Source organism: Furipterus horrens, unplaced genomic scaffold (assembly GCF_987537825.1).
Source record: "Furipterus horrens unplaced genomic scaffold, mFurHor1.1.pri manual_scaffold_4, whole genome shotgun sequence".
NCBI lineage: Eukaryota > Metazoa > Chordata > Mammalia > Chiroptera > Furipteridae > Furipterus > Furipterus horrens.
Window position 1 is genome coordinate 161,703,221 of NW_028327174.1, and position 16,182 is coordinate 161,719,402.

The 16,182-nt window shown below is 38.0% G+C and overlaps 1 protein-coding gene across 2 annotated transcripts in view; it reads left to right on the plus strand.

Annotated features, from left to right (window-relative positions):
- Window positions 1-16,182, plus strand: part of PCSK5 (proprotein convertase subtilisin/kexin type 5) — a 441,582-nt gene that overhangs the window by 231,730 nt on the left and 193,670 nt on the right. For both annotated transcript variants that reach the window (XM_090274186.1, XM_090274185.1), the window contains exon 10: window positions 5,331-5,434. In XM_090274186.1, the coding sequence (XP_090130312.1) occupies window positions 5,331-5,434 (104 nt within the window). The remainder of the gene's footprint in view (window positions 1-5,330; window positions 5,435-16,182) is intronic.

Consider the following 16,182-nt stretch of genomic DNA (forward strand, 5'->3'; position numbering starts at 1 on the left):
TCACATTCTAAATCTGGAGGTGGTATTAACTATGTTTCCTGTTACACAACCCAGTTTCAGCCCAGGAACTTTTGAATTAATGTAGAACACATAGCAAAATGGATGTGCTCCCATTAGTGATACATACTCCTGCACACAGTGGGACTGACAGTCCATTCAGGATCTTCATTAACTGACAAAAGGAGATTGGTTTTCTTTGTCAGATGGTCTATATTTTATTCTTGAATCATCATTGGCACGCACTGGCTATAGCCAGAATAATGTTTTTTTTTACCAATCCAGCAGCTTTAAACACTTTCTGTCTCATCTTTGTTGTTCCAGCTCACAACCAATTCTTTTTTTCCACAAATACTGGCTATTTGTTCCCATTCCTATTTTACACATTCTTAACACATTGCGTACGGGTGGCAAGAATTCTCATCATTTCTAAAAGGCATTTAAATACCGCGGTACACAACGTGTTAAGAAACATAAAAAGAGACTGATTTTGTCTGGGATGTTTTGATGAATATTCAATTTGGATGATTGCTGATTGGGTCATGCAGTTTCCCCATAGGTCTAGTCCACGTGATTGCTCATCGTTGCATTAGCTGGAGTCATTCTTGTAGTTAAAGATTAGGAAACAGTTTTCATTATCAGGATTTCCTGTCACTCCTTTTGTTGATAAATTCTCTTTCTGTAATAAAATGTGTTTGTGCTGCCCTTTTTCTCAGTTGCTTCTTAAATGCTTATGTTGATAAATCCATCTAGTTTCAGTGGAGGGCGCTGGTAAAGGGAAGGTTAGTTACTTTTTTCTTTTTAAAAAACACAGGTGAATCAGTCACTCAAGATTCAGAATTGGTCTTATTTTTAAGGACCACCAAGCACAGATTTATTTCCAGCCCTCAAACATGCAGAATTATCTGGGGAAGCTCTTTGGGACTGAATTTTTTTTTTTTAAATTTAAATGCTAGCAGTAGTTCTTAGAAGCCCAACAAGAAGCTCTAGATAAAATGTCTCCCTTGGGATACATTCTACTTCTTCTAAAGCTATCATTGGGCCCAGGAAGTACTGTGAACTGCTCAGAACAAAAATGTAATGCAAACACTAGGTAGTGATAGTGTCGTCAATTATTTGTGCTTTTGCGTCTGGAAACTAGAAGTGTTTGGGCTGCAGTTCACTTAAGGTTCAAAATGGGAGCATGTCAGGCAAGGTAACAAGTTCATAACAATAATATTAGGGAAAAATGAAATAATACTTTGGCATGGTATAAGGATAAAATATTATAAAAATAACATGATTTTTTCTAGTTTGATGTCTTTCTGTTTACTTTTGATGGAGTGTGCTCATGTTGGGCTTTTGGAACCTTAAAGTGAAATTAAGTCTCAAGTATCTCCTGAATTCTGCAGTAAACAACAATTAGCCCACTGAGTTGAGAGAGACAGTGCAAGTACAAAAATCATGTGACCATGAGAACATAATATGCCACACTTAGCTTCCTCATCCAATTTGTCAAAGAACCATGCGACAATCCACTGCGTGTATATCTGTTTCACCTCTGCGGGTCCATCTGGAGATGATGTTAAATAGTGATTGATAGCGTGCGTTCTGCAGCCAGGTATGGCCAGTTTGAATTGCAGCACTACCACTTACTATCTGTGTGTGTACTTGACTTACTGTGTGTAACTCAAAGTCTCTGTCTTGTCATCTATGAAATGGGAATAAAAGTTTTACCTATATCATACAGTTTTTCAGATTACAACTAGTAATGCTTATATAACATGCAGTGCCTGGCCCTGGCCAACTACTTACTTAATGTTGGTTATTATTATAAAGTCATTAAAGGATGTAAAACTTCCTAACAGGATAAGATAACATATGCAGGACTTCCCAGAAAATCGTGTATATTTTATTGCCTTGAAAGGTCACATCTTGCAGGCATTTATAAATGTTACCCTTTAGTGTGTATTGTTATTGAAGGGAAATTGTCAGTAATTCCAAGAAGAAACCTGAGAGATGTGTGGCATAACTTCTTGTGGCATTATGGGACAGTGGTCACCGGGTTCAAGGCTGAGAGAAACTGCTCTTTTTTCCATGTTGGTTAGACCTTCAGCCTCTAGATTATTTCTTGCCCCAAAGCTCTCCGTACTCAGTGTTCCTTTTCTTGGAGATAAAAGGGGTCTTGGTTTTCAGAGGCCAGTGAAGTGCGAGTCCAGGGAATCTGGCAGAAGGGGGTAAGTTTCAGTGGGGACCTCACTACTGTTGTGAACTGCAGAGTTCCTGGCACTTCTCTTCTCTGCTTTCACTCTGTATATGGTTTACCAGATGTCCGATAGTTTGACTTAACTGCTACATCATCCCTGTGAGCATAAATACAAACATGTTATATAACACGAACCAGGCTTCTCCATAAATAAAAGTTCTCCCAGGATACTAGCAGATTCTCTTATGGCCTTTTCCTGAGCTAGTTATTTACCCTCCACAGGTAGGAAAAAACAAACACTGATTCCAAATCCACTGGTTTTTCATATTATCTTCCTCACTTTATTTTGGTGAAATTCAGGAAATTTTTGAAATTAAATCATTTCTGAAGTTGTACGTTATCAAATGTCAGAGTAGAATTATCTGAATGCCTGCTTCGTTCCCTGTGTAGTTCCAATTTCCTGGAGCTAATTTCTTCCCTCTAATTACAAGCACTCCAAGAAGAACTAGCTTTTGCAGCTCAGCATGAGAGCAAGTAACTCTTATTTCTTCAGGCTGAGTTGAATGCAGAAGGCTTCCCGGATCTGCCTGAATACAACTGCTTAAGGTACAAAATAAATGTTCCCTGTTCTGTTACTATTGTTATATTTTTAGTGCTAAGGTTCCCAAGAGTCAAAACCTTGTACTTCATATTTCTGCGGGATCCTGTCTTGGTATGTAGGGTAACATGGGAAACTTGTTTTTCTTCTCTCCCCCCCCCACCCCGCCCCCTGCCAAGGGTAAGATTTAAAATAGGGAAGTTTCAACTGTACGTTAAATGTTATTTTTAAATCACTAGGTTGATTTAGAGATATTTATCAAATCCTAGCATACTTCTAGGTATCTTGCCATTTATTCATGATAAAATGAAAACATTTTCACGGATCCTGCTTTACCATACGTGGCTGGAATGTTTTCCAGACTGAGCTTTGGTCATCGTTGTTGCTTTTGCCCCTCATCCAGTACATGCCTGGGAAAGAGCAGACAGGCAGAGCTAGAGCAGCTCGTGTTGAGACTACCATTTAGAATTATCCCAGACCCACTTCTAATTTCCCTTGCAGTAGTACCTCGAGTCTACTCAATTATTATGTGGATTCTGTACTAGTGAGCAAAGGGACACCTCATGCTATTTGTTGTAGAAGCAGAACTTCCCTGCTTCCTGGGTTCCCTCACACACTCCCCCTCCCTTTCTTCAGAGCTCTGTGCCTTACCACGCTCTAAATTGGTTCATAACGAGTATTGTATTAAAACAAAACAAAAATGATTATGTTTGCATTGTTCTCATATGTTAAAAATTCATGTGGTTGGGTTTTAATTTCCTTAATATTAAATTCTTTTGTTAATGCAACCTTACGAAATAGTTTAGATCTAGTCTTGCCCCCTCTGAAAACTTTGAAAATGACAGTAATAACTTTCCTTTCATTTTTAATCTGAGGTCATAAAACAATAGGTATCTCAGTTCTCTCGTACTTTTCCTGTCTCTTTCATTTTCAAGCCACCAAGTAGGGTTGTGGTTCATAATTTAGCAAAATATTGCACCATCTTACCACTTCTTCATGACTTATTATGCACCAAAAACTAGATTAAGTACTTGGCATTCCTTTGATTCCGTCAGTATGATGAGATACAGTAGGTATTAGCATCCACATTCTAAATGGAGAAACTTTGAGAAGTGAATATTACATAGGTAGAAAATGAAGGAGCCAGAATCTGATCATTGGGCCCTCTCTTGTTAGGAGACCACCCACAAACACATGTACATGGTGATTGTGATGGGGAAAAATGTAGGATAGAGTGGAGCATTTAAAATTAGCTATAATTGAATTGTTGTGGGGACTCACTTAGTAAATTATATAATTGTCTAATTACTATGCCATACACTTGAAACTAATATAAAATATTGAATGCCAACTGTTAATTGGAAAATTAAATAAATAAATAAGTAAGTAAAAAGAAAATTAGCTATAATGACAGTACGAGAGTCTCCTGCTGCCCAGGGGATGCCAGTGTCCCTCCGTGTGCATATGATGGGGAACAGAGACTACCACATGCCCTGTCACACCTCAAGGAAGGTAGAGTCATTGTCTCCTTTCCCCCAAATGTTCTGACCCATCCTTTGCAAATGTGCTCCTAAAATGAAGGTAGTGGACAAGAAACAAAATAACTACACAAGTTGCATGGTAATTGTCATAGTTCCTAGTTAGGTGAAAGCCTGTCACATCTCACATTCAAGACTAAATTGAATAAGTGTCATGATTAGAATTTCATACATGCACTGAGTCAGATGCCTTCTGGTATCAATATATTCTTTGGGGAAAAAATAAAAAACAAAAAACAAAAAAACAAATCTGTGTCTATGTGCTTGGATTTGTGTTCTGTGTGTTTAGAGTTCAGCATTGCAGTTCTCCAGTGAAAGTATCTTCTGTTTGATAGTTCCGTTGTGCCTTTAAATGCTAACAGCCATGAGAAATAGGTAGCCAATAATGTAATATTATAACTACTTATTGCAAATTCAGAATACTCCCATCGTGTCTGTGCCATGGAGGCCAGCTTTGGGCCCTGTACCGTGTTCTCTTCTTTTAAGAAACTGAAAATGGGGATTTGGTTGTAGCTGACAATTTTTCTATATCCCACACATACATGCAGAGTTTTAAACATTGCTAAGTTCTTTGTTAAATTACAAATCAATTGCCTGGCTATGCATCTGAACGAGGAATGTTCCAGAGGCCTTCAGTTTTGACTTGAGCTTATTGTAATTTTCCGATGATGATGCAAGCTCTCACACAAAGGACAGTATTGTCGGAACTGGAAGCCATTTTGTTGAGGAAACTGGAAATACTCACCCTTTTAAAAACTAAATTATACCGACTAATATCACATTATTTATTAACGTCAGGGTTAGATTTTCTGCCTCCCTCAGACTAATGTCACTTCTCCATGTCGAGAACAAGAGTGGCATTTGGCATTTGTTTACCCCAAACCCAAATCGCTGACCCTTTGTTTTTAGTACTTTGCCATTTTGCTTTCGCTTTTTAAATTTGCTTGTGACTCTGCTGCCCCCATCTTTTTTTTTTTTTTGGTACAATGATTCTTACCTTGTCTTTCCCCAGTCCGTTTCTGACCTGGAGAGACGTGCAGCATGTTATTGTCAGGACTTCCCGTGCAGGACATTTGAACGCTAATGACTGGAAAACCAATGCTGCTGGTTTTAAGGGTGAGAACTTCTTTCATATTCTGTCACAGGCAAAATATTTTTATTTTTCCCCCATTTTAAATGGACAGCAGGAACTAGATAGAACCCCTCAAAAGAAACTTTAAATTTTGTGCTGACACACAAAAAGCTTGGTCTTTTAGTAAATAAAAGGCAGATTATTTTTTAAAAAATTAAACAATACATATAAGGCAAATTTCCTTGGCTTCCCATGTCATATGTCAATTTCTTAAACGATAACCAACTTCCAGGTATAGTTGACCTGTGGGGCTCCTAATTAGTTTATTTGCTATCATTGATTATCTGAGTGCTATTTGTAAGAATGTATTTAAAAATTCCTCACCTTCTATAGTTACTGGCCTTCATTTAAATTATAAATGGTAAATTTTGTTCACTTGAGTGTAGCACTGTTAGTTGCTAGGCCATCCTTTCTCTACATTTTCTTTTGTTTCAACTTTCACAAACAGAAAAACAGGCATACTTCTAAGACATTAAATAAACTAAAGATTTTATGAAGCTTTATAATGTGCAGTCTATATGAAATTGTGCATAATATATAATAACTGCTGACTATGTTTCCCATGACTGATAGAGCTTATAGTTTCCTTAAACTAATGGTAGCCATTTTGTTTGTTTGTTCATAACATATGTTATAAAAAGAAAATAATTAGATAAAGTAGATGTCCTAGAGGTTAGTATATTTACTTAGGTTTTAAGTGACCTAAATTTGTATCCATTAATTAAGTTACAACAAAGATTACTTTTGTCCTATCTGCAGACTTAAATTTGCTCCCAAATAATCTTAGTGTCATTATATATCCCTATGGATGGAAAACATCTCATAGCATGGAAAATATCTACTTAAAAATTGAGCTTCTCTTCTTCAGATTATTGGTTACAACAATATCCCTTTGCTTTTGAGTACTATCGAATACCTTTCCATGCTTGTAAACTATGTAACACAGCAGTGTTCAATGAGCTTTTAATCTAAAAAGTCGAGCTTGTTGGGATCACATTTTCTGAAGCCCAGATCAGGACGCTTGATCCCAAAGTAGCAATTGTTGCGTGCGGCATCAAAAATATTTGAAATTTCTATTATTCTAGAAATTCAGGATGTAATCTGACAAATGTACGTTTCATTTTGATTAGCTTCCCCATGCTTCCAGCTCCTACTATATAAATCTCTGAGGCTGGAGGATGGAGGTTCTGGGGAAGGAGGGGCCAAAACATAACCTTGGCTAGGTCAACACTGCAATGAACTTCTTAGCAGAAGGTTCACAGACGAAGTGTATTGACCTCCATGAAGCTGAGGAATCAACTTTAGCCCAAATAAAAGTCTTAGTTTTTACATATTCCTTTTTGGGAACCTAGAAAGAGCAAATGGTTCTAATAAAAAACGCAACTCTTTTGAAAACCTCTGTTGGTTTTGGAAAGGGGGAAACAGAGGATTTAGACTAAATCGCTAGATCCAAACCTGATTCTGAAGGGGGCTGTACACTCATTCTGGCAGGGAGGAAAGAGCGTTTTACTATTGCACGTGGCAATATTTAGTATAATATTTCACTCTTCTCTTAGATTGCTGCCAAGAGTAACAATTAAAGTTCACTTTTTCATAGATGAATTACCCTGAATGGTCTGAACTCCCAGTGGAATTGTTTTGTAATTTTGTTGCTGGCAAGCCCCATATTTCATCCAAACATGATCATAATAAGAAGATTTTTTTTTAAAGGAGTTATTTTCTTTCCTACTCTAAGCATTACCATTCCCTCCCTAGTGTCCCACAAATAAAAGTGATTAAGGCAGGAGAAGTGATGTGCTTTGGGGAAGGAGAGAAGGCAGGTCACTAGAACTGGAGAAAGATGGGCTGACTTTTTTATGAAATAAGAACTAAAAAAAAAAAAAAAATGTTAATTCTTGGAAGAGGTTCATGCAATGAGAGCTCAGCAAGAGCTCATATTTTAAATTAGGTCAGCCGGCTTTTGCAGGCCTTCCTTAGCAGGAACACATGGCCAAACATTTCTCCTTAGAGGAAAACGAAAGTCGCCTCCAAACAGAAGCGTGTAGCCACAGGTACTCTCCTTCTTCCCATGTGGTTCAGTCCTAAAGCTCAGTGGGACGTGCACATGAAATGAATTTGCAAACACCTGTGCTTCCTGGGGCGTGTTTTTTATGCCCTACTGTTGAGCAATTTAACATGTTTGAAGAGTTTTTTTGTTGTTTTTTTTTAATGAGACTCATTTCACAAGTTGCTTGGTAGGTGCTCTTCTGCAATGGGTCTGTCAGTATCAATAGGATTTCCTTCTCATCTGGTAAATTAGAAGCAGCTCAGAGTAGCAACCAACTTGGTTTGGGGTCTTGCCATCGATAGGCTCAAGAGTCCTACTTTATCCCTCATAACTGTAGAGAAGGTAATACCCTAAAGAATAACCTCTCACAAAACACTGCCAAGGCCATGCCACACGAAGTTCTTACATTTCTGCAGATGTACCCATATGTATAGTACATGCTAGGCAGAGAACACAGCCAGATGATCTAGGCTGGTGTGGGCCTCTCCCCAAGGCAGCCTTGATCCACCATTACCTGGAAAATGGAAAAGATTCCCTCCAGAAGCGGCTGCTGGCTCCCTGTTGACTGGCATGAATAGGTTCTCATTCAGGCTCAGAGGTGTGCCTTGAAAAAATGAATGAAGTATGTGGCTCTCTACTAATTGGTCTGTTGGTTTCCCTGAGTGGGATCACCCTGGAGTTGATGAGCCAGGTGCTTCTCTTCTCTATGATCTCCTTATGCTCTCTCAACAGTCCTACAGTGAGATCAGTTCACAGTAAAGGGAGCCCTGAAGATTGAAGCCACTCATCAACATTTTTATACATTTTAATTTTTAACTATTTTAATTGAACTAAGATTATTCTGTCCTGCTTCTTAAATAGTAATAATAACCACCTATTAGAGTGTAGGGGTCTTTTGAAGATTTGGTTTTCAAAATAAACATAAACCAATGAATACATTCTTATGAAAACAGACTAAACATTATTTTGCTTGTTCATGTTGTGAATAATCCCAGATAAATTTCAGACACCTTTTGACTTTACACCTCCCCCAGATATAGTTTCTTTAAAAAAAAAAAATGGAATAAATATCACACGCCTATCAAAGAACCTACCTGAGGCTGTACATGAGAATAGGAAAGTATTTGTATGAGACCAGATGAACAGATGCGATAGTCACCACTGGAGAACTAAACTCCAAATTCTGATATTTTCCTACTGAGCCACATTTGCTATGCCACGGGTTGACTTTGGCATTGAATTGTTTGGGTTTTTTTGTTTTGTTTTGTTTTTTTCCAGTGTTCTTTCTTTTTCCCTTGATCCCTTCCCTTTCCTCTTATAAAAAGTCTTTTGTTTCTTTTCTTTTCAGTTCTCCTCCGTGCTCCTTAAAACGTACAAATCAGCTGTAGAAGGGAGGGCTTTTGCTATCTGGGTGGTTTTCTTCGTAGAGTTTAATTTAGTGGTCTCTTCATTTATTTACTCACAGCTATGTCCTGAGCACGGTCAGCATGCCAGGCGTGCACACGCTGAAGTGCACCCAAGCAGCAGAAGCGGAAGGAGATGTCAGAGGCCGCGAGGCATTGCCTAATCTGATCTGGCTGCGGTGCGATTTACATACAGAAACAAATTTACGCTGCACCTTTATTTCCCCTTCAGTCAAGCCCAGGGAAGGGCCAGGTCTCCTTCACTGTGGATGATTGTTTTCTCATCCTGTAAAATGCACCCTAACCTCAGCAGGCCTCTAATGTAGACTCTCTTCCGTGACTTGTGATGTGCCTTTTGACCGGCTCTGTTTGTGATGTAGAATGTGCGGAGCCCTGCTGAGGACTTTAATTCTACATTCTTCTAGAATCCATAACCAGTATTATTTCAGGTAGCTATTTGTTACGACCTACTCTCTTCTTTCTCCTGCTTTAATCTGAGGGCTCTGCCAGTCCCCCAATCCCCCACCCCCAGTCGCTTGGGCTGTGAGAGCTGACTTCCGCAGGTCCTTATCTCTGGTTTGTGGGTACAGTTATATTTATAATTGAATGCATGCAACATAAGTGCTTTAGGTTTTTCTTTTTTTTCAAAGTGTCTGTATTTGGATTATATGACTGTATACAGTTAAACGCTCTTAAATCTAGCAACAGGAATAGACATCAGATAATAAATTAGGACCTTCTGTCATCTTTACTAGGCGAAAGAATGAAAAAAATGTCATTGAAAATCAAAAATGACAACTAAGTGAGCGAGGTTACCACGCCTTCCATTTCACTGCCCTCCCAGACTATGTAAGTCTCTTTTTTTCTACCAGCATGTTGCTGAAACCTCCCCATCCCCACTGACCCTTTCTTTGACCACAACTAAACTACTAGATTTTTTTTTTTTTAATTTCTAACTGATTTCCCACCATGGGGAAAACAATTGACAGTCTAACATGACTTCTTAGCCTCCAAGGCCTTAACTTTTAATAACCTTTATTACTTTTAATTGCCATCATTTTATTTCCACTGGTAGGGCTGGTAATTTTAAGATGTTCCAATATATTTTTAATACCTACCTGTCTTACTTTCAGTTCGTAACTCTTATTAAATAGAATCAGAAGTGCCGAAACTATTAAGCATGTCATGTGTTGAATTGAAACTAAAGATTTTGAAATGTGGTTTGAGTGTATAAAGTGATGTGTTACCATTTGAAAGGGTAAAAGCTAAGCTATATTTTATTATTTCGCTGTACAAATAGCATTTCATCTTTGCTGCCTAGCATGTTGATATGATGTTGGTAGCTATAATCAAAGCTACACAATGTATCTTATGGTAATCTGCACATTATCTTTCTGAAGAAAGGTCAGAGTGAAATGTTGCTCATCTGGTCAGTGTCAGAGATTTTATAGAATCAGATGCTTCCCTCCAGTCCCGATCTCATCTGCAGAAATACGCCCTCTTTCTTCTCTTCTATGATGCAAAGGAAAAGGGGAATAGGGTCAACACATTTGATTCTGCCTAACAGAACATGCTCGCTGCAAGTGGCACCTGGTTTTCCTGCAATACCGTTGTGCTCTATGAACTCATATTCATTTACTATATATTAACTTAAAATCTTTCATTTTGTATTTATTGACCATTGTATATATGAGCTTATCTTCTCATTTACTTACAGAAAAGATGTGACTCACACATAATTTAGAGATTTTACCTTTATTCTTCTGTCTGGTGGATGATTCACTTAAACATCTATGTGGGAACAGTAATAAAGAAACTCTGACAGTGACCAGCTTGATCATGACTTAATCTAGAGTCTTGTATCCAAAATATCCACTTGTTCCATCAGTGTTCAGCTCTGTCTTCCAATATGTGAGCGTTAAAAATATTTTCTACAGATGAGGAATGTAGTTTTCTTCATGCTGGTCTTTGAATGATAGTTTCGTTACACTTTGGGGTGTTTTGTCTTGTTATATTTTTTTCATCCCCAATAAGTACATTAAGTTTATATATAAGTGTGCATGTGGTGTCAGACTTAAAATCCACCTTCAAAATAGAATTAAAATGACTGTTGCACTATTTGATTATTACTCTATATCAGATATAATTAGTTAATGAAGAGAGTTACATTTGGAGTAGTTTCGTGGTTTTGCCACAGTCTTTAGAACCTTTAAATTCTAGTAGAGAGTCTGTTTGTTATTGAAAATTTTTTTGGCCTTTGAGAAAGCCAATGAAAGAAAATATTTGTTCCTGGTTTTTTTGAATGTGAGTGACTACTACCAAACATAATGAAAAGACTGAGTTGAATAAGAAGTGCTTTGAAAATGGAAAACACCAAACCTAAAGAGTCTTAAAAAGTATCTTTTCATACAACAGAGCTTTCCACTCCCTGGACTGAGGATAAAGGTGTGGACCTGTATTGTGAATGAGAATGCTGTTTGGGGGTTGAAGATAATTAAATTACCCTGCGTGGGCCAGAGAAAATGTATTAATGACTTTGTAACAAACTTATCAATAATATGTCTTTACACTTTTTTATCTAGTAATCACATATCAGTGACTATAATCACATGTCAAACAACTATACTGATAACTCTTTTGAAAATTAGTTTTAATGTCTAAATGTCACCTTGAATTTGACCTACTAAATCTTAAAATTTGTAATCAGTTGCTTCAGCTTAGGAACTAATGATAGAAATCTGAACTGATTGCAGTTATCAATGTTCTATCAACTCTCTAGTCATTAATAAACAATATAAAAGCTATGCATATAAAATAGGATTTTCAACAATATGCCAAAGCCTGTATACTTAACAGAAAATTGATGTATCTTTTTGTGTGATCACCTGATGGAACTGGATTTTATGAATTCTAGTGAGGCTGGACTTCCTGGGTATCCTTAAAATTCTTTCAGCACATGAGTCTGGCTCTTCTTAATGGCAGAAAATCTTGGTATTTTGTGGTTACAATTGATATTTTAGGCAAAGATAAAAGTTATCAAGCCCTAAACCCAGTGATTACAGAGGGTGATCAGTGAGGGCCAATGCTGTCCTCAGGTCAAAAGTATATTGTGACTATAAAGTAATGAATGGATTTCTTTGAATCACTAATGACTGGATTCTGAGTCCTGTTCCAAAATAGGATACAAAGGATTTAAACCAAGACAGTCTTATCAAAATATTCTTCCTCTCTCTCTCTCTCTCTCTCATTCTCTTACAGAGACTTAAATTTCAACAATCATTTTCTTATTTGAGGTTTTACATTTATTTAAAACAAAAAACTCAGCATATTGTTTCAGAGCCTGGTAATCTACATACATTCTTTTTTTTTTTTTAATTATTATTTATTTATTTACTTATTTATTTATTTATTTTGGTGGTGGGGAGTGGGAGAGAAATATCACTGTGTGGTTGCCTCTCACTCGCGCCCCCAACTAGGGACCTGACGTGCAACCTAGTCATGTGCCCTGACTGGGAATCGAACCAGCGACACTTGGCTTGCAGGCCACCGCTCAATCCACTGAGCCACAGCAGCCAGGGCTTACATACATTCTTAATCAACTTTATTTGAGTGAATTTACATGTAACAAAAGCACATTTTAACTGTACAAATATGTACATCCATGTAACCATCACCACAGTCAAGGTACCGAACATTTGTCACCCCCAAAATTTCTTTTGTGCCCCTTTCTCACCCCTTACCCCACCCCCATGCAACCAGATACACGTTCTGTCACTGTAGATCAGGCTGTCTTTTGTAGACTTTGCTGTAAGTAGAATCATTTGAAACTGGCTTCTTTTGTCTCATGTAATATTTTTAAGGTTTATCCATACATTAAGTATATGAGTTCATTCCTTTTAATTGCTAAATAGTATTTCATTGTAAGACTATACCACAATTTGTGTGCTTACTTTTCCATGGGTGGGTTTATTGTTTCCAGTTTGGGGTTGTTGTAAAACTGGTGTGACTATTCATGTACAGGTATTTATGTGGACAAATTATAAGTTCATAAACAATAGAGAGTCAGAAGAGGGCCCTCTCATTTAACAGAGACCCTGAGGAGCGAGGGACCGATCCAGTGCCTACTCAGATGTAGAGCATTGCAGGCCAGGCCCACAGCACGCACAAGCACGTGGCCAAGGAAGAGCTCGAAGGCTGCCACAGCTGGGGTGGTGTGGACAAAGGGAAGAAGGAGGAAAACAGCATCAAATACAGAATTTAGCACAGCTCTTCATTCACAACATGTACTCAGGTCAGATTATCGCCTACATGCCCAGCATCATTCTCATACAGTATTTAGTACTGAGTTAATAAACAGTTAATGTTCCATTAAGATTTTTGTATGATAAAATGAACATATGTATGTGTAGATGTGCATAGAGCTGTGGCCATTAACATGCTGTGTGTAGCTGAGAAATGAAACTAGTTCCCTGCTACTTTCAAATATTAGACTTACTACTTTATATTCTCACATTTCTTGGGACACTTCTATTCCCGCCTTTGTGGTCCCTTTTAGCTACTGTGAATTATAGTGTTCATTTGTCCATGGTTTTAGCTGATGATTCTGGTTAAAGGGTTAACTTCCTTAGTTCTGATCTCTGTTTTTCTGTAAGACTTAGATTTCAATAAACAATAAACAGGTTCAAAAGTATTGAAAAAAAAACATAACCTGTTGATCATTAATGAATTACATTAATGTCACCTACATAATGTAGGTCAGAAACATAAACATAAGAGGGTGGAAGATGTTTGAGAACTTGAGATATACTCTTGGGAACTGAAGTTTGTTTCTAGAATGGTTACTCAGTTTAAACAAATGCATTATTTTGTTTATTTGTATTTCTTGGAGGATTGGGGACCAAAACTGGATGAGACAGCTATGGTAAAAGCCATGGTCTGGGTAAGAGAGAAAAGGGCCCAGTGTGCAGAAGGGCAGGTATAGAGTGATGAGGAAAGTAATTTAAAAGAACTGACAGCAAAGCTCCTTGAATCCTAGAGTGAGGCGTTCTCTTCTGGCTTGAAAAACATTTCTGAGCCACTGCTGTGATTTTGAGAGAGGGAGTTGGAGTATGGTAGTGACTTTCAAGCAAGTGGATTCTAGTTGCTTGTCTGATGTCAGAAAGAGTTTCATTTCTTAAACTGCTGGTGTAAATCCAGTGATCCTACGATATGTGCTACCAAATGACATATCTGTAAGAAATGGACTTACAGTGATCATTTTATAAGATCTTGGTTTGCAATTATGTATTTCTGACTGAAGGACTGTGACAGTCAGCAAAATTTTTTATCATCTCTTGGCTGCCTCCTAAATGAGGAGAGTTATGGAATTGGGGTATATAATCATCTCTGCTAAATTCTTTTTTTTTTCCAAAGAAGAGAAAGAAATGCTTTTTGAAATGGCTTTTTAATAAACCCAGGGCAAAGGGTGTGGCGACATTATTGCTTCTTGAAAAATGTCAGGCCAGAAATTATTCTCTGAGAAGGCTCACAAATTTCCCTTGACCAAAGTCTTTTTGCTGGTTGTTCTTGTTCTCTGTGACCTTCAGGAAGCCGCTTAACTTCCAATCTTTGAATTATTTTTCACATACAGTTGCAGGCTTTGTATTTGCCAAGTGACTTTGCAGAGATTTAAAGAAAGCAAGTAACATAATTCTGGAGAACCACTTGAGTTGCTATACGGCTGTTGCAGGTCGTGTGACAAAGGCATTTCCAGTTTATGGATTACTTTTTCTGTTCTTTAAGGTTCGCCTACATATTCTTTTTCTTGGCCACGAAGCAAACTTATAATCGTCAATAGTTCTAGGAAGCTGCATTGCTTTTCTGAACCCGCCAGAGGCTACAATGTGTATGTTTTCTTAATGTAGTGTTTGAGATGGTTTTGTCTGGAAATCGTTTGCTTCTTTTCATCTTTTACCCTCAGAAGTATCTTCAGAGCCAAGGCAAAAGATATGCATCCAGCTTTGTTCTAGAATTCAATATTGTGCATCTTAGAAGCCTAACCACCACCACCCACCCCGCCTCACTGAATTCCAGCCACATGTGACGAAAGAATCAGAGGAGATGGTTATAAACACCAGGAAATGTCAATGATTATGTGATAGGGCAGCCACAGTTGTTTGCACTGAAATCAAGCCTGTGACCCACTCACTGAGCCATGTGCCCCAGAGTGGGATGAAGTCCACCTTAAAGAAAGAGGAACGGTACTCTTAATTCCTATAGGTCCCACCTGAGTAGCCCTATGTGCATGGAATTCTGTTATCATTTCTCCCCACAATTATCAAAAGCACAGGCATATTTTTAATGGTATCTATTGAGAGATGATTTTGTTCACTGTCACCTTTACTTATTACGTTGACCTTGACACACACAGAAACTTTGCTAGCAAAGTAGCTCAGTGTTATCAGTTTTCCAATTGTCTGTGATGATTTCATCACTGTCTTTATCGCTAGTGTTCTAGACAAAGTTTTAGGTAAAACATTAGAATTTGAAGTGAGTGCTGAGCACAAATCTATTATTCTTTTCATATTCTTTTTACATTCTCCCTTTTTTATGACCAAAAATGATTGAAGCTTCATGAATTTGAGTGTATAGGTATTTCATTGGGGGCCAGTATATTTAAGTTTGGAGTGAAGAGGCCTTATAAATATTGACATATGTGGGCTACATCAGCACAAACATAAGGCTGTGGGAAAGGCTTTACTTGAAGCTTCGGGGGTAATCATCAAGCTATCTTGTGAAGCTACTCCCAACAGAACATATTTTCCTCCAAAGAATAGAGCTTTAAATGTGAAAGGGGAAACTATGATTGAGGTGCTTAGGAGAAACTGCTATCAAGTGAGTAGATGCATTAGCAGTTTGGACCCTGACATCAGTATTCCCAGCACAGACTGCAGCACCAGGTCTCTGTTGCCCACCAGGGACAGAGGGCTCTCATTTGCTGGGACCACTCTAGAGTGTGGAAAATGGATGCTGCTCTAGCTCTGAAAACTGGCTCAGGAGGAACAAGATAGCCCAAATGAACGAGAGACAAAAGAGCCTCATGATTACATCTTTTTAAAGTGAAATTTTACTAAACATGCCTTAGCCCATCCTTTTTTCTTCCCAGAAGAGATCTTTAGATTGGTTCCAGTGTCTATAATATAAACCAGACCCAAAGACTCAAAAAGAAATCCTGAAAATTAATTCTGCCCTAGCTCTATGCATGACTTCCTAAGGCCACTGCATCTAGTGAGGACAGTTAACG